The sequence below is a fragment of the Hesperophylax consimilis genome, chromosome 6 (genome assembly GCF_061612785.1).
Source record: "Hesperophylax consimilis isolate HC1 chromosome 6, BYU_Hcon_1.0, whole genome shotgun sequence".
NCBI classification, from domain to species: domain Eukaryota; kingdom Metazoa; phylum Arthropoda; class Insecta; order Trichoptera; family Limnephilidae; genus Hesperophylax; species Hesperophylax consimilis.
The window spans coordinates 8,697,405-8,724,286 of record NC_142841.1 but is presented as its reverse complement, the minus strand read 5'-3'; the positions used below and the strand labels follow the sequence as shown (position 1 = coordinate 8,724,286).

General features: G+C 37.4%; 1 protein-coding gene across 13 annotated transcripts in view; it reads left to right on the top strand.

Annotated features, from left to right (window-relative positions):
• The window catches only part of rdx (BTB/POZ and MATH domain-containing protein rdx), a 308,082-nt gene that overhangs the window by 275,865 nt on the left and 5,335 nt on the right, over positions 1 to 26,882 (top strand). For 12 of the 13 annotated variants that reach the window (XM_089632370.1, XM_089632367.1, XM_089632369.1 and 9 more), the window contains one exon: positions 22,884 to 23,067. In XM_089632370.1, the coding sequence (XP_089488496.1) occupies positions 22,990 to 23,067 (78 nt within the window). In that variant the 5' untranslated portion in view covers positions 22,884 to 22,989. Of the gene's footprint in view, positions 1 to 20,395; positions 20,575 to 22,883; positions 23,068 to 26,882 lie in introns of those variants that run through there. The other variant, XM_089632360.1, reaches the window with a different exon arrangement.

Here is a 26,882-nt window from a genome sequence, read left to right as displayed (position 1 = left end):
TTACGACGTATAATTATTGGGAAGGTTTATAGTTGAAAGAGGACAATTTGTGTAACAGGTGGGTGTGTATTTATTTGAGTACAAGATGTGTACTCCCCCACTCCCCTCACAACCGACCATAGTAAATTCATTGTATGTTCTCCCACGTTGCAGAATAATAAGTACATAGTAAGAACTTAATAACCCATAAGCAGTAACCGGTTAGTTATTTTCCGAATATTGTAATCTGTATGGTTGTATCTGTTGTCACGTGATACCAGAAGTAACGCGGCGCGGCCCTGAAAGCCTCCATTGACAAACAAAAGCTAACTATCGCGAGAGCAAACTTTTAAATTAACCTTTACAGCACTCGTGAAGGCGAAGTACGTCACAGACACCTTGGCTTCTGATACAAGGCACGCAATCGGCATTGTCCCATGAGGAAATGAAATAATATTATATCTTACTAATCATCCACCAACATTGAATGGACGTCGTATTATTATCATTTTCCATCTTGATAAACTTTTCTGTATTTTCCGCGAAATGTAATTTTCGAACTTGAACATAAAGATCAATGTCCGCTATTTATTGCTAGGTACTCATACATATAGACTAGGTACGCATATAGATGCGTGCAAGTAACTAAATCTTATATTGTTTCAACTAGCTGGTACTTACCTACTTGAAGATCCAGTGAGTGTTTGCCCTTCATCATTGAAGTTTCATTGAATTATTGGCTTTGCCGGAAATTCTTCAGTCATCCTTCAAATAATCTCTTTTTAAAGATTATTTTCTGTTTAAAATGTTAGTTCCTGAAGTCCATCATCATTATTTTTTATTGAAGGACATTGCATAGTTTATTTATGTTAATCTTCAAAATCATCTCTGGATTTCAGAGTGTTTTTTAATGACTTTGAATTTAAAAATAATTATGTGTTTATCTCGTTATCCTTGCAACTTATTCCTTCGCTATTTACCGATATCTTGAAATGTTTGCCATTTGGATTGTTTTAGTATTAAATCACGAATCGGATACAGAAATGTATTATTTGCAATTTGTATCAGATTGCAATCATTTTTCAGAATGCTATATCAGAAATATTAAATTCACCTTATCAGCTGAGTTTCTATATATTGTATTTCGGTTAAGTCAAGGATTCTACCAATGCCGTTTATAAATGCCTACGTAAACATTTTCTCGTATATTCAAAGTATACGTGACCAGTCACATGTTATATTTCGCATTAAAAAAATACTGTTAGTTAAGCGTACCGCTGATAGGTCTCATGTCATCTCATAATATCTCAAAAACAACGCAGTTGTATCAGAGAGGTTAGTTCAGTAATAGGAACTTCATTTTGTTTTATTTCTACCCTTTTCACTGCGACTCTGTTCAAGCCTCGTCCCTCGATAGCCCGCCATGCTAAAAATTCGCACCAATGTTAGTCTTCGACCTGTAGGAATTTTTGATCAGTTACTAACATCCTAAATTAGAACCGCGTGCCAATATCGAGAAATGTTAGGACGGACGAAGCCAGAGAATCGCAATTAGCGACGGCTTACGGCGCGGTGCGGCGCGCGGACCGCTGGCGGTAATTCGCTAATCGCGGCAAGGTTGAAGCTTCATTCGTGTGGTGCTTAGTGCTTCACTCTTCACTCGAGGAAGGGGCAGGGGGCTAGCTGAACAGATTAATATTCAATCCAACGAATAAACGAACAGGACGAGATTCTGATAGACAGAGACAGAGACAAATAATATATCATAAATCCTCATACCTAACGATAGACTGATGTAGCGTGTAAATTATTATCTACTTATAACCTCAAGGGCGCTTTACAAAACTAGGAAATAACTAAGATACTTCGCCATTTTACTTAGACTGCATAAACTTGATAACTAATTTTACATATTTACGCTTGGACTCGTGGGGAAAACTGTCAAAATTATAACTGGGCAACAAGTTCATTATTTCATGGAATTAAGTTTTATGCCTTTTATGATATTGCGCTGAAGTATGAGTTTCGATTATCCATTTGTAAATATGATTTTATAATTTAATGATACAAATTATAATGCCTCTTCATAGCGAGTAGAACTCGCATTAAGTTTGCTTCAATCCAATTTAAAGCACACACAGAAATGAGCAAGAAGTCTCTGGACTTGGATCAATAGCGTGGCATTGGCAGGGACAATAGTAAGACTGCGGTCGACGTTCAGTGCCGTACATCGACTTATTCTGCGCAAGTTTCAATATCCGACGTGACCTTGCCCGTGCAATTTGCTCCGTGATGCCACGTGCTCCACGGTGAGCCTGGTGTTGGTTCGGTTGGCTTCTAGTGTGGTCGTTGTGTGTGGTGTGTGGTGTGTACACAATACACACAAACCATGATGTGCTACATGACCTTCCTCCTCTGATAACGGACGCAGTAAAACCGCGTCACATTGGCCAATCCGCGGCGAGGCGGAAATAAATACCGAGATGTGCCATCATCGCGTAATTAAAAACATCTCAATCGAAATGACTTGATTCCATGCGTCATGTTCGAGAAACTACAATATTTAGTTCCATACTAGCTGCTCCAGTGTATCTCGGAATCTGTGTATATTGATTCCCCCTTTGGCTTTAATTTATATTTAGAGATACATATTCATTTTACATACAATTCACAAAACACGAGAGAGTAAATTGAATATAAATATCACTCTGAGGGTTGTCTACTTAGTTGCATTCTAAAATATAAAATACAATTATATTTGATATAAACAATAATCTAGCCATTAAATATTACAGATATATCCCACAGCTAATATTTATATTGTTATTTGGTTTTTGAGGTATTGATTCGTATTGCACTTTCTACTTCTTCCTGGGACAACGCTTCAGACTTTCTTGTAGTGTTTCATCATCACAGTCATTATCTGCCCAGATTTCAGACACTGTGTGGCTGACCGAAACTTTGGGCGTTGGCCCAAGTGCGAAGAGGAAGCGCAAAACGGCTCAATTTCAGTCCACAACAATCTGATCAGTTCGCTCTCAGTTATGAGTTATGAGTAAGTTGCGGATCAGTTAAATTATTCACAGCGCGAATGTTCCTCTAAATAAGTTATTATCGGATCCGAGGACACGGCGCCTAGCAACTAGCAACAACTAGCGACGCGAGCCTGGGTTACACCTCTAGCTGCTAAAAACACAAATTTTCCTTTTTGCTCTTGCTTGTAATACCTGCCTTGAATCTCCTACTTTTAACAAAGGTAATATTATTATTTCATCCGCTGCTCTTATCCTTGGCAATCTTGACTATGAACATTGAACAGGTGATTTTTTCAAGGATTATGTAGACAAATTGTAATACGCAAGTTTTAATACAATATTTGTGTACATGGCTCTCTGAAATGAGAATTGTGAAATCTCTCGTTTTACAGTTCACGCGATAGTGTATTAAAAAATTGGAACCTGATATTAATTGAAATGAAAATAATTGCATACTATGAAAGTTTCAGTTGACGAGTTCAATTTCGTAGGTACAAACATCCATCAGTATTATACATACAACCTAATGACATAATTTTTGTGACCTTTCTACATTGATGTTCCCACACTGCCTCTACTTGTTTATTGCCTCAATTTATTGGTGCATAGGCGAACTTTCTTCGGCGCATCCTTGATTCTGAAAGACGCACCATCCACCCGACCGACCCAATCATCAATCACGGTCCTCGCATAATGTCTTAAAATCTGCCGAAATTCCTTGTAAAACATCCTAATGTATTTTAATAATAAATTTAGCAAGATTGCGGCAGCACAGATTCGCATGAGAACCTCATCCGCTACTTTAGGGTACGTATACATTTGCGAACCGAAACGCGAACCGTGCCACGAATTACGGGAAAGGAACGAATCAACTGCATGCGGCGTATCGCGCCATTTGCGGTTGCTTCGTTTCTTTCCCATAAGTTGAGGTTCAGTTCGGCAGTTCGACTCGTATACGTAGCATTAGAATTATTGCGAACATCTTTGAATGCTGTCTATCACCCGTTTCATTTTAATCGCGCAGTGGTAAAGATATTTCATTATTTACATTTATGTTTGAAGCTACGTCCTTCAAATCTTATATGATTGAAGTAAATGAAAAAGCTTTGATAATTATTACAGCTTTGATCTAACGGAAATGCAATGAATGTAACAGAAGTGTTGCCAAAATAAACATCCTGCTTACTTAATCTCTATCACAGATTGTTCTTCTTCCTTACGTAGGTTGGTTTGTATGGCCATCTATCTACAGATGATTTTGTAAAGTAAATTTCAAAATCACTGATATTGTGATATTTGTGCAGCTGTTGCAAATAAGTAGTGAGTGCGCGGTGCGTTTGAATGTTGGTGTAATTGTGGCGATGTGCGAGTGTGTGTCTGTTGTAGCGTAATCATATGATTGGCTATTATTACCTAACAGTTACCGGAGCGCCGGTAACTTTCTTCTAGCGCGTTGCACAACTGTGGAGTTGTGTGCCCCCTCTCCCACTGCCACCCACCACCCGCCACCCGCTCTCACAGCGACCGTGAAACCTTCGAACTTTCCTTCCCTCTATTAGCCAAACTCTGAAACCTTTCTCTTCAAAATGCGAAATTGCTACATGCATTAATTATTTAGCCCCGCCGTTTAATTGGACCCCATTTATGACATTAATACATGTAGGTACATATAAAGAGTTTTCCTGTATTATCCTTATTCATTATCTAACCATTCTTGCGAAAGGAATAAGAGATGACGTATCAAAATAAGGAAAATACTCAACCTTTTTTTGCTCCATTTTTCTTGTATATACTTAAGGTATTTAACAGCTTCGGTTGCTGGGTTCGTGGGGTGAGGTTTGTCTAGGTATTGGCGGCGGATGCGTCTACACACCTACTGCGTGGCGGGCGGGATCGGGAGATACCGATAAAGGGAGACCTTTTGACCTCTCCAATTGACTCTATCGGGTCTTGCACAGCAGTGCGGTGAATTCATACGTCCGTCACTCCTGGACGCACTGATCCTCACATTCCTGCGCACCCCTCATACCTGTTTCTTTCCCTGAACTTCCTTTCCTTTATTTCATTAAAAAGACCCGCTACACAGCATCCCCCAAAGATGACATAGGCCACGAGGAAAATTATTTTCCTCATGGCCTCCTTTGTGAAGCTAATATATATTTATTTAAATAAAAAATCAATTTAATATTTCGACTCATCTATTTTTTTTTGCGATATAAGTAACTATAGGGCGCATCTGTGTATCTACTTATAAAATTTAAACTATAATTGTTTTGTAAAATTATGACGTAAAATATTTATCATCCGAAATGAATGTCAATTTATTTTAAATTTTAACTATTAGAAATGCGGCGTTATTACTTTTGCCCATATCTGTTTTTTTTTTAAATTTCATTGAGCGATGTTATTATGAACATTAAATTAAATTCATCCAGTACAACCGCGACTTTCATTAATCGCGTTACCTTAGTAAGGCAGAGTAATACACTAAGTTGGTGTGCAGAATTTCACTTTTTTCTGTTATGACATAATACGTTATTGTAACTGTTGTACGATGTATGAGTTAGTATATCTCTAACATTATTTCGTGATGATTCCAGGTGTTCTGATCACGAATATTTCATTAGGTTTCACTAAACATGTTGTATTTTATCATTATTATCCAAATGAAGTAATATGTTTCTCCTTTATTCGCATATTGGCGGCTATTATCACTGATTGGAAGCGTCAAGAAACATATATTACGATTATTATGTAGTTTTGCAAGTTTATATAATGTTAGTGTTATCTGAATTCAATAATTTCATCTCGCTTTATGTCATCAATGATTCGGTCCATAAAACTGAATGTTGTTTTTGGTACATCTCGACATGCGGTATAAAAGTTGAAAAAAATATAACCTGTTTTTTCTTTCGTGTGGAGTAAGTTGACTTTCCGCTTACAAATCAATTGGGTCAACCACGCTTTTTGCAAAAATTGTTTCTCCCACAAGAAGGGCGCTTTGACGTTTAATTGCTTTACATATATGACCTTATGTGGTTTTCTTTGCTCTTAAATTTAGCATGAATGTATTTGCAAATCGGATTTGAGGTCGGCACTGTATTGTAAAACAATATTGTATTTCAGCAATATTCACCTTCTGCTTTCTATTCGTGATAGGTCTCCGCGTGGCAACCATCGCCCGGTAGGGAAGGGACGTTCTAATTCATCGACATTTCATCGGGTCTTATTAAATTAGGTACCTATCCAGCTTAATTTCAATGAGATATTTAGTTCACTTTGTTCTGGTTGCTTTTTGATGTATTGTTTTACCAATTATTATTAGAGTTGTGTCAGGCATAGTATCGATGTTTTGAAGAAGGTTGAGTCTTGCGCAGCTCCCTGTTGTAATATTGTATTCTTCATTGCTCAAGTCAGCCGTTACGACGTCTGTGGAACTCCACACCGAACGCACACATCTAATGGAAAGTAAATTAAAGTACCTATTGAGCTGCATTCATAGTTCACACGAGTGTCGCAATGCATCGCCAGGCACCGGTCGCGGGTCGGTTGGTTACTAGTTTCTCGTTCAGTGGGTGTACCTACGCCAGATGATTTCATTCAATTTCGAGTGTCTATTATCCGGCACAACGGTCGATTCCTCTGCCCCCCACCCTCCGCCGGGTTATGTCACAACATCCAGCCAACAGCCAGCTCTCTCGGACTTAACGTTTCGTAGTTTGTAAAAGACAATTTCTCCATCGGAGTACTGTCGGGTTCGGTAACTCGCTCGCCTTTCTTATATACAAACATAGTTTCACTTTTCGACTGGCGGCCGCTTCCTAGTTTCACTTCGGCGATGTCGATAGGTTTAGGTATCTACTTGCTTGCTGCAACAACCTACAGGCTATCAATTACGAGCTTTTATTTTGTAATTCTTTATAGCGGGCGAGTGTTGCTCCCGTCTGCCTGCAAATAATGATTGAATTCAAGGTTTGCATAAAGAAAATTCGAATTTCAACGCTTAGGTACCCTTCACCGTCTGCAATTAAACCTGTCAACTATAGTGAACGAAGTGAAAGCACTTTGTAGCTTGCAAATATATCAGATATGAACTTTCTCAGCAGTTTTGCGAATATTGTGGATTTTCTATTGTTTTTTTTTTGCATTGCATTTGACTGGCGGGAAAGTCGCTCTGTAAGAAAACTAGGGAGAATCGGTCCGTTATTTTATTCAATCCTAGATGTACACACTATAAAGATTGAAGAATGACAAGTAATTGATTTTTAAATTACCAACTGTGCCAAAAGCTCTGCCTCGGTACACATTCTTTACTTTTACGCTTTACACGAGCTCCTGAAGATTTTAAAAATCCCCCCGGTGCTTTGTTCCCTGACGTCGCCTGCGATTTTTCGCAGTCTCAGGAGTCAACATTGTTGCCACCCACGCTTCTTGACCCAGGGCTGCCACCAATCGAATAAAAAAAAAAATTTAATTTCTTAGAACAGTAGACCTTACGCCCGAAAAATACGTTTCTAATTTTCTTTTATTTAATAAATCAAAATCAAAATTTCCTCTAAAATCTTAAGATTTGTAAGTAGGTATTTTAATATCTATTTATTTCAAATAAGGAATTATAAAATTTGTGCAAAGAAACGTAACCAACTCAATGACAATCGTTTTAAAAACTTTTTTCAGGTCGATAGGTACCATAATATTGATTATTCCGATTTAACAGCTCGTAGTAGGAAAACACACGTGCGAACTCTAGCGGGATAAAATGGTAATATCTAACACGACCACCATCTAGAACCGAAAACAAAACGTACCAAACAAATTTACAGACAGGTGAAGAGTAAACGGCAGTCAATTAGCAATCTACTTCTGTAGATTTCGGGTATAATTGGAATGGTTGATGTTTTCACATATACTTTAGAATTTTTTTTCAAATTTTACTTAGGTTTTTCTGGTTGGAGGGTTTATGGTCGCTACGTAAGCTAAGCTGTCGTACCCTTAAATTAAATATACCAATCCTAAGAGAAAGTCCAGTTATATTCAATTTTTCAATTAAGTCCTGAATCCTGTATCTAAATTTCGCCAATAAACAATTAGATAATGTTAATTAAGTGTTAGTCTCAAGTGACCTACCAGGTAAGTATAGTACTGTATATTTTCTCCATAAATAGTTAAGTAATAACATAGATCACTGTAGAAATGTATTATAAGTTTGTACATCGCCCTTGAGGTGTTTTTGCACAAAAACGGCGCTATACAAGTCATCCAAGTATTATTATTATTACGTAGAATGTTGATTCTTCCCTGATAGTGTCGACACATAATTGTATAGCGCCTTTTTTGTGTAAATTACCTCAAGTGCTATTGGAAGTAGTTATTCCGCTAAATTATTCAAGTATCCACCGATTTAAATATCTGTTTTTCCTCTAATCTGTTATTAGTCAGCCCTGTTTTTAACACGGCGGTCCACTTCTAATGGCCGTGTTACCTAACCGCAGCTTACCTACGCCTACAATAAACCATTGTATCGACACTTGCTGCTGCCAATACATTCTGTTTATCCAAATATTGACAAATAGTCGTGTTGGCCGCTGCGATCGCACATACAATATACATACAACAGACTATTGCCTTTGTGGGATATTATCTGTCTTTTGGCACTCGCGTGTGTCAGTCATTGTTGGAGTGCGTCAGTCCGACAAAACAACCAACGCCATTGTTTCGCATTATATCTCGCAGTCAAAACACACAATCTTTTTTCAATAACCAAACAAAAAATATTGAATTTTACTAATTTGCATGCTATTATTATTTCATTTAGCCTGTGACAGACCACGCTATAAGCGCGTTATATTTTCGTGAGTTGGCCGACTTCATCGTATCGCTAGCCATACATTCCCATTGGTAGTGTATGGCGAGCGATATGCTAAAATAGACCAAGCCATGATGAATATACCTACCTACCTTACTTCGATTCGGTAGTTAATTTATTTGCTATCATCGTGTGTGGTTTGCCTTACTTTTTAAATTCGTATCCATTACTTTTTGTATGAAATATTTATAATCGTCATCAATTTTGCACGCGAATATAATATATCATACAAATTGAAGACTGTATAATGGAACTTCCGATATCTTTTGATTTTATTGCTTCAAAGAAACTTCATTGCGGATTTATTTCCGGAAACGGAAGCGTATTAGGTTTGAGAGTGAAATTTGCAACTTCTTTCTCAAATTTGCGGGTACTTCAAATTAATTTCCTCGCTTTTATACAAAATTTAATTGCGGTTAAAAAACAAATTATTATTGGCATTAATTACTCGCCTGAAATATCCATACAAATTGAAAATATCTCCTGAGTCAAAATAAATGCCACTAACGGAATTGGACCCGTCCCTTCTGATGTCAGGTGCTCTGGACCACTGAGCTACGTGGGCTTATTCCCAACCTGCCAAATAATTCAATGTGTACAAGTACTTCAATCGAAAATTACTGCTTATTATTTTTTTTTATGTGCTATGCATAAAAACTTTACTCATAAATATTACTCATAAACATTAGTCAATCATTAAAAAAATAATGCGGTAAAAAATATTAAAATCCAAATCACACAGTGTATTACGCAAGTTTTTACCTTCAATAATGTTTTCCGTCGCTGCTTTTAACTCAGGCCATTTTTAAATAATTTCCCCGTTCTCCCCTTAGTTTAGCATGGCCGTTTGTGGTCATTATTTCTCATCAGCCCACCTTGCACCTACGTCTTGTGGGTTCTGTCGCTAATGATATGACCCACGGCTAAGTCAACAGCTGATTGATCCCACACCTCGTCGCGCAGGGTGGCCTTTTATCACTTGTGAATTTGGCTTCACTTTTGTCACACCTCTTATCGAAAAAATGCAATATCATTATACCTTATGAATATTATGGTACCTTATGAACGAAAAAACGTAGCCACCTGGAAACATGATTTGGTTCCACAGACATAGGAATTAATAGACGAGAAGATAATGGCGAGGGGTAAAATCAACTGTTGAAGAACGAAGGGGGTTAAGCTGACTGTGATTCGTCAATAAATCAATCTGACAGTAAATAGGCATCTCGCATTATAATATCACCATTTAGTTCTTAAAAGTAAAATCTGCTTTTGAATGAATTTACATTTTTACATGGGAGCGCAAATTACTCGCCACGTTATGAACTAATTTGCGAAGTCCAAATTCGGCAAAGTAAATTTCTTCTGTTTGCAGAGTCGTAGTTAGTTTCAGAGTATTTAGTTAAGACACTTTTACTAATGTTTCATAATTTACTTACCCCAGTAAACAACGATGAGCACACTTGAGAATCGCTACATTGTGATGTGATAGTATATGTTTCTAAAACTGATCCATATAATACGGTGTGAATAAGCTTAAAATAAAGTAAAATAATGCTTACTTATGGAATGTAATACGACAATTGGGTTTATTCTCTTTTTCACGTCTATTTTTACAAGTTTTCATATCACAAGTCAACATTTTGCCGTGTTATTTTGTAAAATGAACCGATGATGCCTCGACCATAGTTCGCACAAGAATGATGACGTCACGTTTTCAAATTTCACTTGAGGCCATACGCGAGCACAGCCGGCTCCAATGGAACCGGTATGGGGAGTGGGGATAATACGCTTTTAATCACTTAGGGCAGGTCTACTTTTGGTTCCAACTTCCAGTAAAGTTTTTTTTAGCTAAGTAATACCATGTAGGGAACTTTAATGTTATGTCAAATGGTCTATAACGCATTTTTTGTACTTCAGAAATTTGATCCATATCAGTGTTACAGTGGGTGACTGATCCTGGCAGTCCCTTAATTAGTCATACTGAAAGACACCCAGTTTTTGCAAGTGTGAGTGCATCAACGTAAATGTGTGTGTGTTCGTGTGTGGACATTATGAACTCCTGTTGTATCTCCTAAGTGAATATCGGCGTTCAGGCCACCCGCAGTGGACCACCCCTCTCTCTCTCTCTCTCTCACCCTTTTGCTGGCAATCATTCTATTTCCTTCTCTCTCCTCTGTCTCTCCCTGAAAATCGGACTGCAGCGAGTAAAATCTTTATATAATTCAGCAATACGAAGCGCCTACGTAAAAAAGTTTAAATTGTCTTCTCTGCACAGAATAATATGCATTTCAATTTATGTTTTTTTTTTCTGAGTGCCTCTTGATTGTTTAGGAAAATTCCGTCGTGTGGTGGTGCGACATCCGTCGGGGTGGTCCCATAATACTAAATCTATTCATGCAAACATTCACTCACCCAGGTGACGTTAATAAGCAGAACCATACAAACACAACTACCGGTAAACATTTAATATACCGAATCATAATGTTGGTACAGACGCGGATCCAACAATTCGCGACATTTCGGAAAATAGGTAGTGAAAATCCATACGAATTATTTTGACTTCGAATCATAAATCATTTTTTGACCATCCGAGTCAACTATTTTTTTTAATAATTTGAATAGTGGCGCGTCACAAAGTTGTCAATATTGTCCCGATCGGGATAGGATGACGTCAGATTCAAGCCTGGGCGTTTAGTGTTTTATTTTATATTTTTATCGTTTTGCAAATTTGATTTTTTTTCGCTGAAATTATCTTATAAATTAATCATTTATATTCGGAGCCGAAGTTTGTCTTTGGTCATTGGGTAAATTCTTTTAAATTTTCTAAAAAAATATATTTCTGATTTACGACGTTTTGCCCAAAATGGTCATCACACTGGACTGCTTTCTAAAGGTAGATAGATACGACAAAGCGTTAAACATTGTTGCACCGAACACAATTATTTGCAAGCTAAAGGAATCGCATTATTATCCATTTAATTTCTTCTAATAATAATGATAATTGGCTTTCACACTAGAAAGCTTCCGAATGGGAAAGGTAAAAAAGCAATCAACTCCACAATAACAAGACTCATAGAAAAGACGCGTACAAAGGGGGAGATTATAGATATAGAGTACCTGCCGAGGTAATTTGATGCCACCTTCGTCGTTCCAAAGTCATTGTGCATTCAATAGAAAACCGCAACGCTTTGAATCGGATTCATTGACATGACAAACTGACCAATAGCACCGTCATTTAATATCAATATCAAACGGTAGAAACCAAACCAACTTCAAATAAAGTAGAACAAAGTTTATGAGTAGGCAGCATTGGAAGGTGAATTAAATATACAAACTTAGGACGGGTTGTTTCGGAGAATTTGACAATTCATCAAATTTCAACGTTCATTTTCGGGTTCTGTGAAAGTCCTATTCAAGTTCTGTTTTAATATCATTATAGGCTAGTTGCTTGACAAAACTGAAATAAAAACAGAACTTGAAAAAATCTTTCACAGAACTTGAAAATGAACGTTGAAATTTGATGAATTGTTGAAATTCTCCGAAACAACCCGTCCTTAACTACTTACGGATCATTGTCACACGACGACCTCCGTGGCATATCGGTTGGATCCTTGGCTCTGGTCCCAGGGATCGCGAGTTCAGGTTCAGAACCCTACAAGGAAACTTATATAGATTCAAATTTATATACTTTTTTTTAATTAATATTGTTTCCATTCTAATGTTTCCATTCTTCTTGTAATACGGGTTCTTGTGCACGGATAAAACTTATTTTTTTTGTAATAGGCAATTCACCCTAAAGATAAATAAAACATTGTTAATTTATGAAAAATCTGGTCAAATCATTCGATTTCCTGTTAAAAACGGGACTATATTGACAAATTTCAATACAAACTATCAGTAAAGTACGAATATGTTATGAGTAAGTCGAAACAAGTATTCTTCAAAATAATAATATTTTCGAATCTTATTTCGCATTGTATATTTTCGGACAAGGCCACCTCCGTTAAACACGTGGTCAGATGTATTCTGAATGACTAATATTTTATTAGGAAATGGTTATTATCTTGATAAAAAGCCGTACTCATCTTTTTTAAAACGACATTTCTTCCCCGTACTCAGGTTTACCCCTTCCTCTCAAAATAAAATCATATAATATTCAAATTTGACAAGTGCGTAAAATAGTTTTGGCAATCCATATGGAACCTACCCGGGACGTCACACTTGATTTGAGTTATTTCCTGTTGTAATTTCCATTTATTTAAAAGTCTTGTGTGGTATTCGCTCCTCGGTAACGATTGGAATGCGTACTTTTTGGGTATTGTACAATACCCATCAGCTGGCAGTTAAAATTCTGGCAGGCGATCAGACGGATCATTTGCGGTAGGCACCCTGAGTCACCCTTAGCCAGGACCCACGGGCATTCCAAAAGGTCCCATTTTAAAATTCAAATAACAGCCATTTCTCTAAATAACACTGCAACCTAATGCGGTCGTTTAGGTCAGGGCTGCTCCAACAAAATATAACATCAATTTGAAATTATTTCAAATTTATGGCTTTGGCCTCTTTATAGCTTAACACAACCTAACGCCTAACGTGTCGTTTTTAAAAACTATTAATTTTTTAAACTTTTTTGTGGATTTGTTAAATTAAAGAGTACTTAAAATTGCCTTCAAAATACGTAAATAGGGGCTTTATAAATAAATAAACTAAAATTTGTATTTCGTAATGAAAATGCTTCAGACCTGTCAATAATGGAAAAATAAAAATTAAATCCAAATTTGCACGATAAGGCGAAAAGACAATCCTAGATATTAGATTATTACGCGCCGGTTTAGCTTTGGTAAGTTAGGTCGGTCGTAAGCCCGGTTTTAGGCCGTTTTAACCATACATACGCCGCGCTATCATCGTAATAAGTCACGTTTTCATTGTTCCGACCTTACGCGTCGTGTGATAATTAAATTGCGACTACAAGAAAGGGGAATTAGAACATGTGCATCATATAAAAGAATTTAGATATTTAGAATCAGCTCCATGCGTCGTTACAACTTATAAAAACAGATACATTGCACTCGAGGTGATATTAATTTCACAATAATGATTCTATAAATGTAATCCTAGTATAATAATTATTGTAAAGCATCTAGATATCTCTATCTTTATTGCTTTCGTGAGCCCAAGGCATTAGCGATTAATTATCCAGTACCTGGCAGAAGTAGTTCGGCAATTTCTCCTACTTATTAACTAATACCTGCGCGAGCAAATAATAATTATAAAACCTGTATTCATAATTTCAGTATCCATTCTGCCGACTTCATTTTGAGGTCAACTAGTGCACATCGCTATCTGATCGCAACATAACCAACTGCAAACTGCAATGTAGGCTATCAATCTGCTATCTTCTATTAATAAAAGTGGCTATAAATAATTTCCTATTATCCGCGCTAGATTAAATTTGCAGTTCGTTTATTTTTAGATTATATTAAGATGAACGAGGGATATTCTATTATTATCCTTTGCATTTATGCACTTTAATGGCGTTGTAGATAATAGAGATAGTTAGTTCAAAATCTGATAAGTAAATTTTCTTTAAATCCCCTCTCACTGATAAAACCATATTGGATTTGCTACTCTGTTTCACCTTTATAAGACATTGAAAAATAATATGAACCAAGCAAAATGGCATCTTGTCCTAATTTTTTTTGACAGTTAAATGAATGCTTCAAAGCTAATGATGTACCTAAATAACGTTGCATTGACCTATAATTTCCTTCCAGAAAAAAATACATTGAAAATTTCATGACGCCAGAACTCACCGTTTCAAAGTTTTTGCTGCTTTACTAACAGATTTTATACTATATAGTTACTATTTTTTTCTTATCCAGTGAGTGAAGTATTATGATTATATATAATGCTTTGAGTTTTGCCTTGGTGTGAAGGAATAAAGCCATGTCACTGATAGCTCCGTTCTCCATTGTCATCACCTCTCCCTCTTTCTGATTATCCATGCTTGTATCAGAAAGAGATTTCACAACGTAACTATCAGCGGCAGGGACATAGTTATCACTTAATTTATAAAATTCGCCCAAATATTTTTGTTTTGATAAGGAATATAAAAAATAAATAAAAAAAAAACATTTATTCAGTTACCATAAAACTGGATTAGGTTAGGTTAGATTAGTTTTTTTTTTAATCATTTTTCTTCAATGTTCTGTTTTGTCATGGAACCATTTGACACCATTTTTATTGAAACACGAATTGGCGAAAAATTTTATAATTTTCCGCTTGGCGGCCCTGTGTCAGCCAGGGCCGGCCACCCGCGAAGGTCTAATTAATTAATTGTGCATTATGAGCAGTGCCCGCGGCGCATCATGTAATACGGGAAACCCGAACATTTTTCGGCTTATTCATTCCGAGATATTTTTTGCCCCCGCGGAGGCTCCCGGCTCCCAGGTCCGGGGTCCCGGGTCCGGGGCTTCTGACCCGCTCATGCGCTGCGGGCATCCGCTTGTCCAGTAATTTACCTTGCTAATTGAATGCGTCGACCGCGTATTATTACCCTAATACCGTCCTTAATGATTACTTATTAATTGCCGAACATTAACAACAAAAAACACGTAAAACATCATTCACGTTCCATTTATTATTTACGCATGCGTTATATATTCGATCAACAGGTTTAAAAAAAAAATTACGATAGATAGAGATTTTCATTAATCTTCTAGTAGATAGAAATTCTTAAATGTAATTGCTGTGCGAATTTCACAACGCCAGAGCTCTCAGTTCATTGTTTTTTTCAGTAAGACGTGCAAATAGATATTCTGTTTTACAGTGGCCCTGGAATTAGACCCTGAGTAATCTTTACTGTGAATTTTGTATTTTAAATAATCCCTAGATTTTTTTACTATGATTTCTAAAGTAACCTCGTTTCCATTATGTCTGCCTAGTACCTACATCCAAAATCACTGGAATTCGCAAACGTAAGGCCAAAGAATGTTATCAAAGTTAACCATCAACCAATAAATTCTTTATAAGCCTAATTGAATATTTCCCCTAAAAGGTCAGCGGGTTTGAACGTCAATAAAATATTTGTGGTTACGATAATAACCGGCCTCTCCAGAAACCGTCTCATTACGAAGAACCCGAATAAATAATACGCCCGTCGATATTACCCTAAATAACAATAATAACACAAAACCGGAAGATCTTCTGCCTTCTAGGCCTCTTGCAGTCACTCTTGTACAAAATACGGAATTCGGAAGACGGTAGCCCGTTCCGTGGGTGGCATGGGACTTGGAGATTATATCTGAGACCATTTGGGATTAATGTCTCTTACCACCAATACTGCCCGGGCAGGGTTGCGACTCGAATCGCATACCTGCCCTTAAACGTTAAGTTAATAGCGCACACGTTTTCAGTGGTCTTCGTATTCTATGGTAATACAAACATAATAAAGCTGAAATAAAATCGGTCCTATGTTGTGGCAATAGGGTACAAATAATGCAGCAATTATCTTTTTTGTTAAGTTTATTAGTCCCAATATTTGCTCTAATCCTATATTTTTCGATATTGCAAAAGTGTACAACCATAACTGTGGCATCGATGAATTGTGAAGACTATACCTATTGTCAGTTATTAATCAGCTTTATTTTTAGGTAAACACAAAATACTTGAATTATCATTAACGCTTAGACAAATCGATTTGAAAAATGTTGTTTAACCCTCTAGCAAAATTGTGTCTAACTAATGCACATATTTATATCTCGGTTTCAAAATATGCATCAAAATTATCCCACTCTGAGAGTTTTTCATTGTTGACAAACATATTAGTTAATGGGGTTTTTCTGTTCCGACATCCAGCAGTTGGCATGGCCCTGCTTCTCTGGGACATTGTGTTCCCATGTAATGTTTTGTCATTCTTTCGTTGACTATCTGATTTTGATTATTTTGCTTGTGATGGATACAAAATACAAACTGAAACCCTGATACCAGCCGCTTCGTGATGTCGGGCTTATGGTTTATCCTCCCATTGGCTTACTAGCTAGCCTAAATATACTGGCCATAATGTAATGTTGGGATATGCTTTAACTTTAACATGGCAAGGCTTCTTAGATTTTTTTTCTAAAAATCTTTTATGTAGGTATTTATTTTGCCTTCGATATCCACATACAATTTTATTGTTCATTAAATTAGCTTCAATAATTACAAAGCGTGCCGAACGTTTGTTTTGTTTAATTCTTATGACTATTAATTCATCATACCAAATGATTCAATCACTGTTGTTTATGGACATCTCGCAAGGTGGTATTTCTGGATACTATTATAACAGAGGTGCATTGTTTGTAAGTTGCTCATTCAGAGGCCTATTCAATGCCCACAACACGACGAGACAACAATCGCGTAGACCTCTGCGGTAGGTACTGATAGACATCCGTTCAAGTATTTTTTATTCGTTTATCTGCGATTTTAATTACATCTGCAACAATCCAAAACGGTTCACCATCTTCATCATAATTATATCTTGGCTTCCTCGCGCCGCGGTAATTCGCGAACCACGACTAATGCGACGGTTATTGCCTCTGTTGGTACGCAAATAACAGAAGTCGGCTCTCGGGCTTTGTTAGAGCTTTCTCGACCTCAATCCTTGTGACTTGTGACATCTTCTGGCTTGTTTGTAGGGGCAACATCTTGTGACATGAGATTTAATTGCACAAAAAATCTTCGTATGTGTGCGCACCATTGCAGCAGCTTGCACAGGAAATGTGTTTTTTCCCCTTGGGAGTGTATAAATACAAACATTCGAACTAAAGTAATCCCATCACTTTTTATAGCTATTAACTTACCTACTTAACTAGTGGGTTTTGTTTTGTCAATACAATAAATCATTTCTGCGTGCGGAATAAAACAAGGACTCAAGCAAGTGACTCTATCTAAATGTGTATTAATTATTGCAAATATATGTGGTGTACCTGCGTGTATTAGTAATGGGAATTAAAACGCGTCCGTGTGGTCCACACTACACACTACACACTCCACAGCCACAGCATTTAGAGATTGACGCATCTGCCGTTCGTAAATAAAAAGGTACCTAGGAGTTGTGTCGCTTTAGGAGCCGAGCCCGCCGTTGTGGGTGTCCCGACCTCGACGTAAGATTGATTGCTTTTTAAAATCAATTATTTCCATGTTAAAACGCCTGGAAAAAATGCGCATTTAAGATCGGCGTTATTACTATTTTTTATTATGGGTTCGGCGACGGCGCCCGGCGCACAATAATAAATCGCGGGGGTTACGATAAATTAATAATTTTATTATTTCTGTAACTTGGTGGGTCCGCCTCGGTGGTGGTTTTCAGGATGTAGGGCGGTCCCCTTTGTCTCGATCAAAAGGATGTTTGATATCGAAATTTGTATAGGCCGTATTGTGGAGACGAAGCTGGAATAGATTTCAAAGGATTTCGTCAATGTGGCATTTATTCAAATTTGGTATATCTAACAAATGAATTTATACAGGCATCAATCTTTCTTGTTTATTTAGTATTGATCTAACACCAGACAAAGTTTGTAAAAAAAAACAATGTTAGAAATTCCCCGCGGGCTTCAGAGTGCAGGGTGGTACACGGTACACTAATCTCCATTAGTCGCGGTGCACGGGTTCTGCATGTTTTGGAAAGTCGTCAAAGCTCTTTTTTGACCGATTGCAACAAAGTACAATAAGCGCTTTGAGTAATTTTCTACGGGCGACTTCAGCCGCACACGGAGCCACGGAGGCCTGGTGTTTTATGGCCCACCCTCCAATAAGGCCTCAGACTCTAACTCAATATTAGCATCGGACAAATATTGGCTCTTTTCACCCACGACGTTTTCTCCAATGGTCCCGAGTACGTTTTTTTTTATCCCTTTCCGTAGTATTAAGGATCATAATATTTTGCTTCGCATGTTCTGTCAAATTTATGATAAATAAATGTGCCGTCCGAAATTCTTCGAACATTACCAACTCCCTGATGTGCGAGATGACTGTAGTACATTGTATATAAATTCATAAATTAGTGTGTAATAAATGACAAGACCAACCATCCGAGCAACCCACAGTTATCACTTATTCACCCGGCATACAATACAAAATATCCACATAAAATACTGCATCAATCACAATCACTTGGAATTCAGAAGTTCCATGCTTCCAGAATACAGGAGACGATAAGCGACCGCTTGAATCATGATCACGGCATTATTTACGATTTCCATTTGAAAGGGCCGAATGTTTATTGTCTGAATAAGAAGCGTGATTGAGGACTTGTATCGCTGATGAACCACGATAAGTTTTGAACAGGTGAGGGATGGGTGTCTATTCCACAACACAGGTTTAAAATTACGGCTGGAAAGGGATTCCTCTCGAGTGAATGGCTTTTGACGGAAGAGCCCCGAGGAATGTACGAGGACCGACTAATCCACATTAGCCGTATAGCCTGTTCATAATATTCCCTTTCCCGAGGGCGTAAGGCACCCAGGTATAATGTGCAATTTAATTTGGCCCACCTTTAAGTGCATTGTGTTTTTTCCTCTTCCGAATATTCGTAGTCAGTGTCTTCGATATTTTTTTGGCGTACACCTTTGGGTATGTCCTACCGCTGAGAGCTCGGTTGTAACCCGCCTTTCTTATTTATGAAGCCATCAGTGGTATTAATAATAATTTAATAATTTGTTTACTGAAAGTTTAAGGGCGCCGTACAAATTTTACTTAGTAAGCTTTATCTTATTATATACATAAAGTTACAGCCTTTAGTTAGGTATGCCTTTTCGAATCAATTATTTTGTATTCTCTCTTTTTTAATCCTCTTTATTTTATTGTTTTCCATAATTAGAAGATTTCTGCGGAAATAATAATTCACAATTTAATTTCATGTCCCAACACATATTTTCAAGAAATAATATTTTTGAAACTTATTAGGTATTTATTTTAAATTGATTAAACGTCGAACCAAATTGGTCTTCGAGAAATAATAAAAATATGTCTCCTGAAAAAAGCTGAAAAGTTGATTGGTATGGTACTTTCGTACTGAAACTGGTACACCGTTCCAAATGATTCCAAAGTGAATCCTACAAAATAGTCTGTTGATTCTTCCTTGACGTGTGCGTGAAAAGGTCTCCTCTCCGTACCGTAATATCAGTTCGGCAATCTGCTACAGACTCCGACTGCTCTTTCCCTTGCGGCAAGTGGCCCGCTCCGGTGGCGGTGGACGCGCGGTGTCTCCGCTGCGATTTCTCCTGTCAGTTCAGTGTTCAGTCAGTTCAGTGTTCACTGTTCAGTTGTTGACTGTCAAACGCCCGGCACGGTGCTAGTTCTGTTTTCTCCGTGCGAAAGTGATACTTTCTTTCATTATCATTGCTTTCAACTGTTCGCCCACTTCACTTCGACAGTTTCTAAATTAATAATTACTCAAAAATCTAGTCAATATTTTTAAGTTTTGTGTTGTTTTGTGCGTTGTGCAGAGATATTTTTCTAAAATCTGAACATGCGTTTTATAAGAAATCATCGGTTTTGATTTTTAAACTGATCACAAGTTATTCAGTTATCCACAAATACTAAACTAGTGCAATAGTTTAGTATTGTATAAAATTTGTAAAGTAAAAAAAACGATATTATGTGTTGCGGATGTCAGATGCATTGCGACATGTGTCGCTTAATAATCACAAGGTGAATTGAATAATGAATTATAATTTTTGCGTGTTAAGTATGTACTTAAATCTTTAATATACCTACATAATATTATCATTATCTCTAGTGTCCTCGCCTGGGTTTAAATGATTTGATCTGTTAATTTTTTATCACAAAAAATATAAATAAGCCATAATCGTAGCGATCTATTATCTGCCCTTGTATTGTAATGGCTTTATTATTTATGATTCTATAATTTATATAGTTTTTCAATATAAATAATTCACCTTCGTTTTATAATCATATAACTAATGATTGTATTGTTTTGCCAAAAAGGCAAATTCACGGCCAGGTAATTTGCAAATAATGGTCCCTGTTTATTTTCCAAATTACTTTTGATATCCGGACGCATCACCCAAAGTCAACTAGTGGGAATTGGCTCCAGCAGCTGATCAGTTGAGGATTACTGAGGACTAAGTACTAAATACTAAATACTTGGTGGTCCGACTGTTTGCCCCCTGCCTTTGTAACCTTCAGGCGACACCGCCACAAACGTAACCTCTCCGTTCATTTTTATTTTTTAATTAACCTCAAGTTTTCAATAATGAGGAATAAAAGTGTTGTTTTATTATAATTATCAACTTTACTCTTCGTAAATATTTATATTAAATTAGCAAGTGCATAATTTGATGTTTTACTTGAGAAGTATTCCGTTGATGTTTTGTTCTAATCTCTGTAGATACCAGCAGCAGACTCGGGAAAATCGCGATATATTATAACTGTAGGATTTGTGAAGCTGAAAGTATTTACATAAATAATATTTGCAAAGAAGAAATTTATCTAAAAATATCTGGTAAACTTAAAAATTACATTGACATCTAACCAATCATGTGTCAAACATTTAAACAAAAAATACACATTACAAATAAAGAATTATTCACTAATAAAATTGTACCTACTTTATCGCATAATTACTTATATGATTTATACTTATCAGTTCCAAATTTGAAAAATTAAAAGTTAATTGAACTTGAATAATTTTACGCACTACACAGAAATTCAATTTCAAATCACGCACCCATGCACCGACAACCTAAATGAGAATGTTTAATAATTTATTTCTTTTAACATAATAATACAAATTTTTCTCCTGTTTTTCTGTGTAAAAGTGTTTTGTATTTTATGTAAATGGCAAGTGTATGAAATTCCGACCATCGATCATTTGACGATTGTCGCCAAAATTCTGTTTTAGGAAACTTTCATCGTTCTCTCGATTTCTTTATTGTGCGGCACGACGAGTAGAAAGCTCCGGCAAATTAGCGTGGATATTATGTATTTGTCATTGTCATTTCGGCCTGGTAAATGGGCCGCCCTTGCTGCTTGCTACTTGCTACTTGCTGCATGATATGGGCTCGCATCGAAAGAGATGGCATCTCGCTTGTTGCACTGTCAGATTTGCGAACGAAGAAAGTGTAGTGAAATCCGCTGTACCGGGACTGCTTTTCCTCTCTCCGAGTTCATCGGATCAGAGAAATACTAATTCGTATGTGTAATCTCTTTTCTAAAATTCTCCCGTCGGCGCAGTATGTATTATTATTATTATTTTCTCTGCTGCGATGGTTCTTCGTGTTTGAAAGTGAAATTTTCAAACAGATGAAATCGGATAGTTTCAATAAAGGCAGGCGGCACTCGATGCATTTTCTCAAAGGTTTTCTCTCGAATTGTTACGTGTTTATGAAAGACGATGGCTTTTGCTATTACTTTCGAATGCATACGATAATTATATAAATAATTACTCAAACATATGTTTTTGTTCACCACTTGTTGAATTCCCGGCGTTGCGCGGGCTTTACGCAGAGGTTTTCGAAGTCAGAAGTAGACAGTAATTTTTCTGTATTATATTATATAACTTCTTTAAAAATATCAACATTTTTCTTTTAGAGGTGGGAAAAAGGGTTTGGGTGGTTTTTCGAAACCTCGTGCAGACAAGTGACCTTCGTCTTGTTTTGAATGTCAATTGTACACATTTTAATCATCTCGGAATAAAACTGTAGATTTGTACACAAGTCAATGCTATGCCGCCCGCCCGCTACAGACCCTCTCTCTTATAAATAGATAGACAAAAAATAGTTTAGGTGGTCGAATCTCGCACGGAGAAAACTTAAGTAAAAAATATTGCTAATTTATTAAGAATCTCTGCAAACTATTCGTAATCCGGTTAAAAATGGGATTGCAGGTCTTTAATGAATGAATTGATAGGTTTCCTACCCTATCCCGGTTATACCTAGTAAAGTTGTTGATTAGTGTAATGTGTAATGTGTAATGTGTAATGTGTGTTGTTGTTTCAGGTTGCCGGTGGCGAGCGAGTGCCCAGGCGTACAGGCGGGCGGGGGCGGCGGCCAGCAGCAGCAGTCGGGCCGCGTCTCCTCCGCGCACACGGCGGGCGGCGGCGGCATGGCCGTCAGTCGCGTGCCTAGCCCGCCGCTGCAGGACGGGAACACTCCCGTAGCCGAGAACTGGTGTTTCACTCAGGTACTGTCACTGACTTCTCATGTAGAGAGTGGTCAGCCCGCCTACCACAGACACCTAGACATCAATAACTACCTACTATCTGTATAAAACACAATTCATTTTATCTAACTAACCATCACATCGTTTCCACGCAAGGGTAGGCTCTGTTATTCCGCCTATTTAATTTCAATAATTAATTTTCGTTTCGCAAATTATTTTTCTTTGGCACGGGTCATTTTGGACATTCCTCATTGCCGTCATTACCATTGCACCATGTGCCCCTCGCGTTCAACATCTGCCTTCATTCATTTGCTCTCTGTCGACTGTCGAATTTTGCATCGAGTAAAATGACATGCTGCCTGCTGCGTGTCCCCTCGCCACATCCTGAGGATGTCGGGATAATGCATTCATTCGACAGGTGGTGCTATTGCGGCGACAGTGAAGCCTCACTCTAGAACCTTGCATTCTTCCAACTCAATTATTTTCCTCTTAAATTCATGCAAGTTCTTGATTCAAGAATTGTAAATACGCTTTCTTTAATCCTAATGGACGGATGACTTATACTGACCTGCATAAAACATTGGGTTCTTGTGTAGGTACTTATGAGTTATGTCTCCTGTTGCTAAGAGCGACGGTATGTTTGTAGTTTAAAATTTATAATGATAGTACTCCAAAGATCTATATGTATATTTTCCGAATATTGCACTTCTTTCGTTCCCCGGTAGGTGAATCCATATATGCAATTAAATATATATGACATCTTTAAAGCAGATATTTTTGTTATAATATATTTTTTTCATTGTATGCCCATAGAAATTAGTAATTACCTAATTCCTCGGGGTTGTTTAAACTTTCTTTTCAACATTTTGATTTATCGCTCTCTGATCGTTATCTCTCATAAAGGTCCATTGTTTTTCCGATGTTTCGTTATCCGTTTGGCCGTGTAAGTAATGGGCGTGTCTGGGTTTCTAAACTATCAAATTACATACTATGGAATGTGTCTACAATTTTTTTTACGTTCTTATAAAATGTAGCTAAAACAGATTCCGACGGAATAAGTGTGTAACCAATCAATTGCGATTATTCTGTTATTATTGACTCCTCAGCTGTCAGTCAATCAGATGTTCAGAAGATTTGCTTGCATTTTCTAGTTTTCTTGTTCAGAAATTCTTGCTTACCCCTTTTCAAGTTCTCGTTGCCCTTTTCAGAAGATATCTTCGTTCTTTCTTACCATTTTTCGTTACTTTGTTCAGACGAAAATCCATTCTCGTTTACTTCGTAGCTTTTCTCGTTGATAATGATAACTTGTTAACTTATTACTTCAAGCAATTATTGTTCGTATTTTTGTCCCCAAATTTCCCGATCTTAATGTTCTTTGAAGTTGATTGGGTAGGTACTGTGAGAAATTTGTACAGGGCTCGGCAAATATTGGTTCTGTGGAGCTCGGAGATAATGTGGTGTGTTTGCATTGGCTCATGAGGGGAATACTCGACTGGGCACAACGACCCGCCGGTACATTATACATAACTACACAGTCGGCTAGTACCAACCACTATGGAGAAGGTATATCTATACGAAAAGAACATAATGCAGACTAATCAAACAAATAACACTGTATGTACTTATAGTGAAGATCGCAAAAATCAACAGTCCCTCACGCGAAATTATGCAAATCAACATTTTGCAACGACACGTGCGAGGGGTTTTAATGGTTATTTTAAAATCCCCGCTTTGGGCCGTCAATTTTATGATCTTCTGTCAGGTTTTAGCAGCATCTCAAGATAACATAGTTTAGTGCCGAGGAGTTGTCTTGTAGACACAAGACTCCTTAGCACGTGTGCTGTTTTATTGACTTTACTGCATACATAAATCATTATTGCATCATTCAGCACCAGATCAGAGAATCCGCGATTTCTTTGTCTATTCAATGAGAACAAAGTAGAACGTAAATGGTACATTCTTCTCCATTATTATGAATGCAAATATGTTTTGACAGTGCTTTGACCACAGCTTGACCGCAAATCTAACTGTTTTATAAAAATATTTATAAAATAAAGTGATGGATATAATGACGTCTCAGTATTATGTTTTATTGTGCTTTTTAGTGGTGATCTAAAATCGTCCATCGCATTTGGCGATCTTGCCCTGATTGGGCGGGGCGAGGTCGCCGACCGCAAGAAACAGCTATTTCGGCCTCGCGATCACTGTTTTGCGCTATGCTAGATCGAATTAGACACATTCATTATTACATCTTCTCACACGAGGCACGATGAACTTTACGGTGGCTTATCTAATGAGCTAATGACAAACGCCCAAATGGTGTATTCTTAATTCCGATTGTCACAAATTTTGGAAGTGAGTCATTTCATTTGCTATTTTTTTTCGGTCAACATGCTGTTTTTGTCTACGTGTCAATTTTTGTATAGCTCTTCTGTAGTTCGTATCTAAACTGCTCTGATTTACTACACGTATTTACACCCACATCCTTATCAATAACTTTAGATCACTGGCATCCAATGTTAGCATGATCCATGGTCCAACATTAACCTCCATATGGTATTTCCTATTTTAAAAATAAGGGCATTTGATTTCCATGAGCCAATATCCGTCCCATGGGAAGGTTTGATTTTTTTTTGCTATTTGTCGTAAAGATGAAGCCCCACGGTGTTCACTTCGAACGTGTTTTGATGTGGTTGGGAGTGGTTGGTTGGATGTGGTGGTAGTGCTTAGTGCTTACTGCCTATGCCATACCTAGTGCCTAGTACCGGTGGACGGGTCGATGGCCCGCCGCGCTCCCGACCTTGATCTATTGTGTCATCGCCACTGACTATTCGCAACGTTATCCCATTTACGCAGCAAACACAACACTCTACTCACAATTTACTGGCGCTTCCCTTTCCTTTGCACTCGGAGGGATTTCGGAACACCGAATCTTTGCACAAGTCAACTCAATAAAATACTTGTATGCATATTTTCTTGCGAATCTGACTAGATACTCAGTACTCAGTCAGTATCTGTAATCACACATCAAAAGAAGGCGGAGAAACTGGATTACATTCGATTAAATTAATATTGTATTAATTCGAAGCGTGAGAAGAATAACATGTTCCTTGCCTCGAAAGTTTCCTCGAGAAGTTTAGAGAGCGATTTCTGATTTAAATGCTATTATTTTAAAAGATTTCTTTATCGCTTTCATTTTGAAACCTTAAAAAACAAGAAAACATTCAACTCTGTTTATTCGATGTAAATAAACTCTGTCCATATTTACCTAGAACTAAAGAAAGAAAAGGGTAAACATAAAGATAAACCCTTTGAATATTTATGTATTTGGTGGATATTTCATTTCAACATTTTTAGATCTGCAGTTGATTTTGGAGTTTCTCCAAATACGAAAAACGCAGTTAAAAAAAACCTCGTATAGCATTCTTCGTCCAGTGTGAAAATGATGTCAATCGATTATCGTGTTATAATTCGTTAATATTTCTTGCACGGGTTTTATATTTTACTTTAAATACTTACTCTCGTAGTTCCATAAACTCGAATGGAGTCTTTGACTGTTTGCGAGGAATGTGAGGATGTTCTTGCCTAGATTGGAATGGCTTTTATTAATCGCACGGGTTCTACCTTCTAGCTCCTAGCTGAACAAGGCTGGCTGGTCTTTGGATGGTTAGTTGTTGCGATGTGCGTTAGCGATAGCGCCTTCGGGTGCGTATTAGGTCCTTACCCCGGCGTTACGGGTTCTTACCCTCGCCTGGGTTCCTTGAGCCCGAACTGACTTCCGTTGCCAGTTCGACGACCCCCTGGCCTGGCAGGTCCTCGCTAGCGCCTCTTTCAAC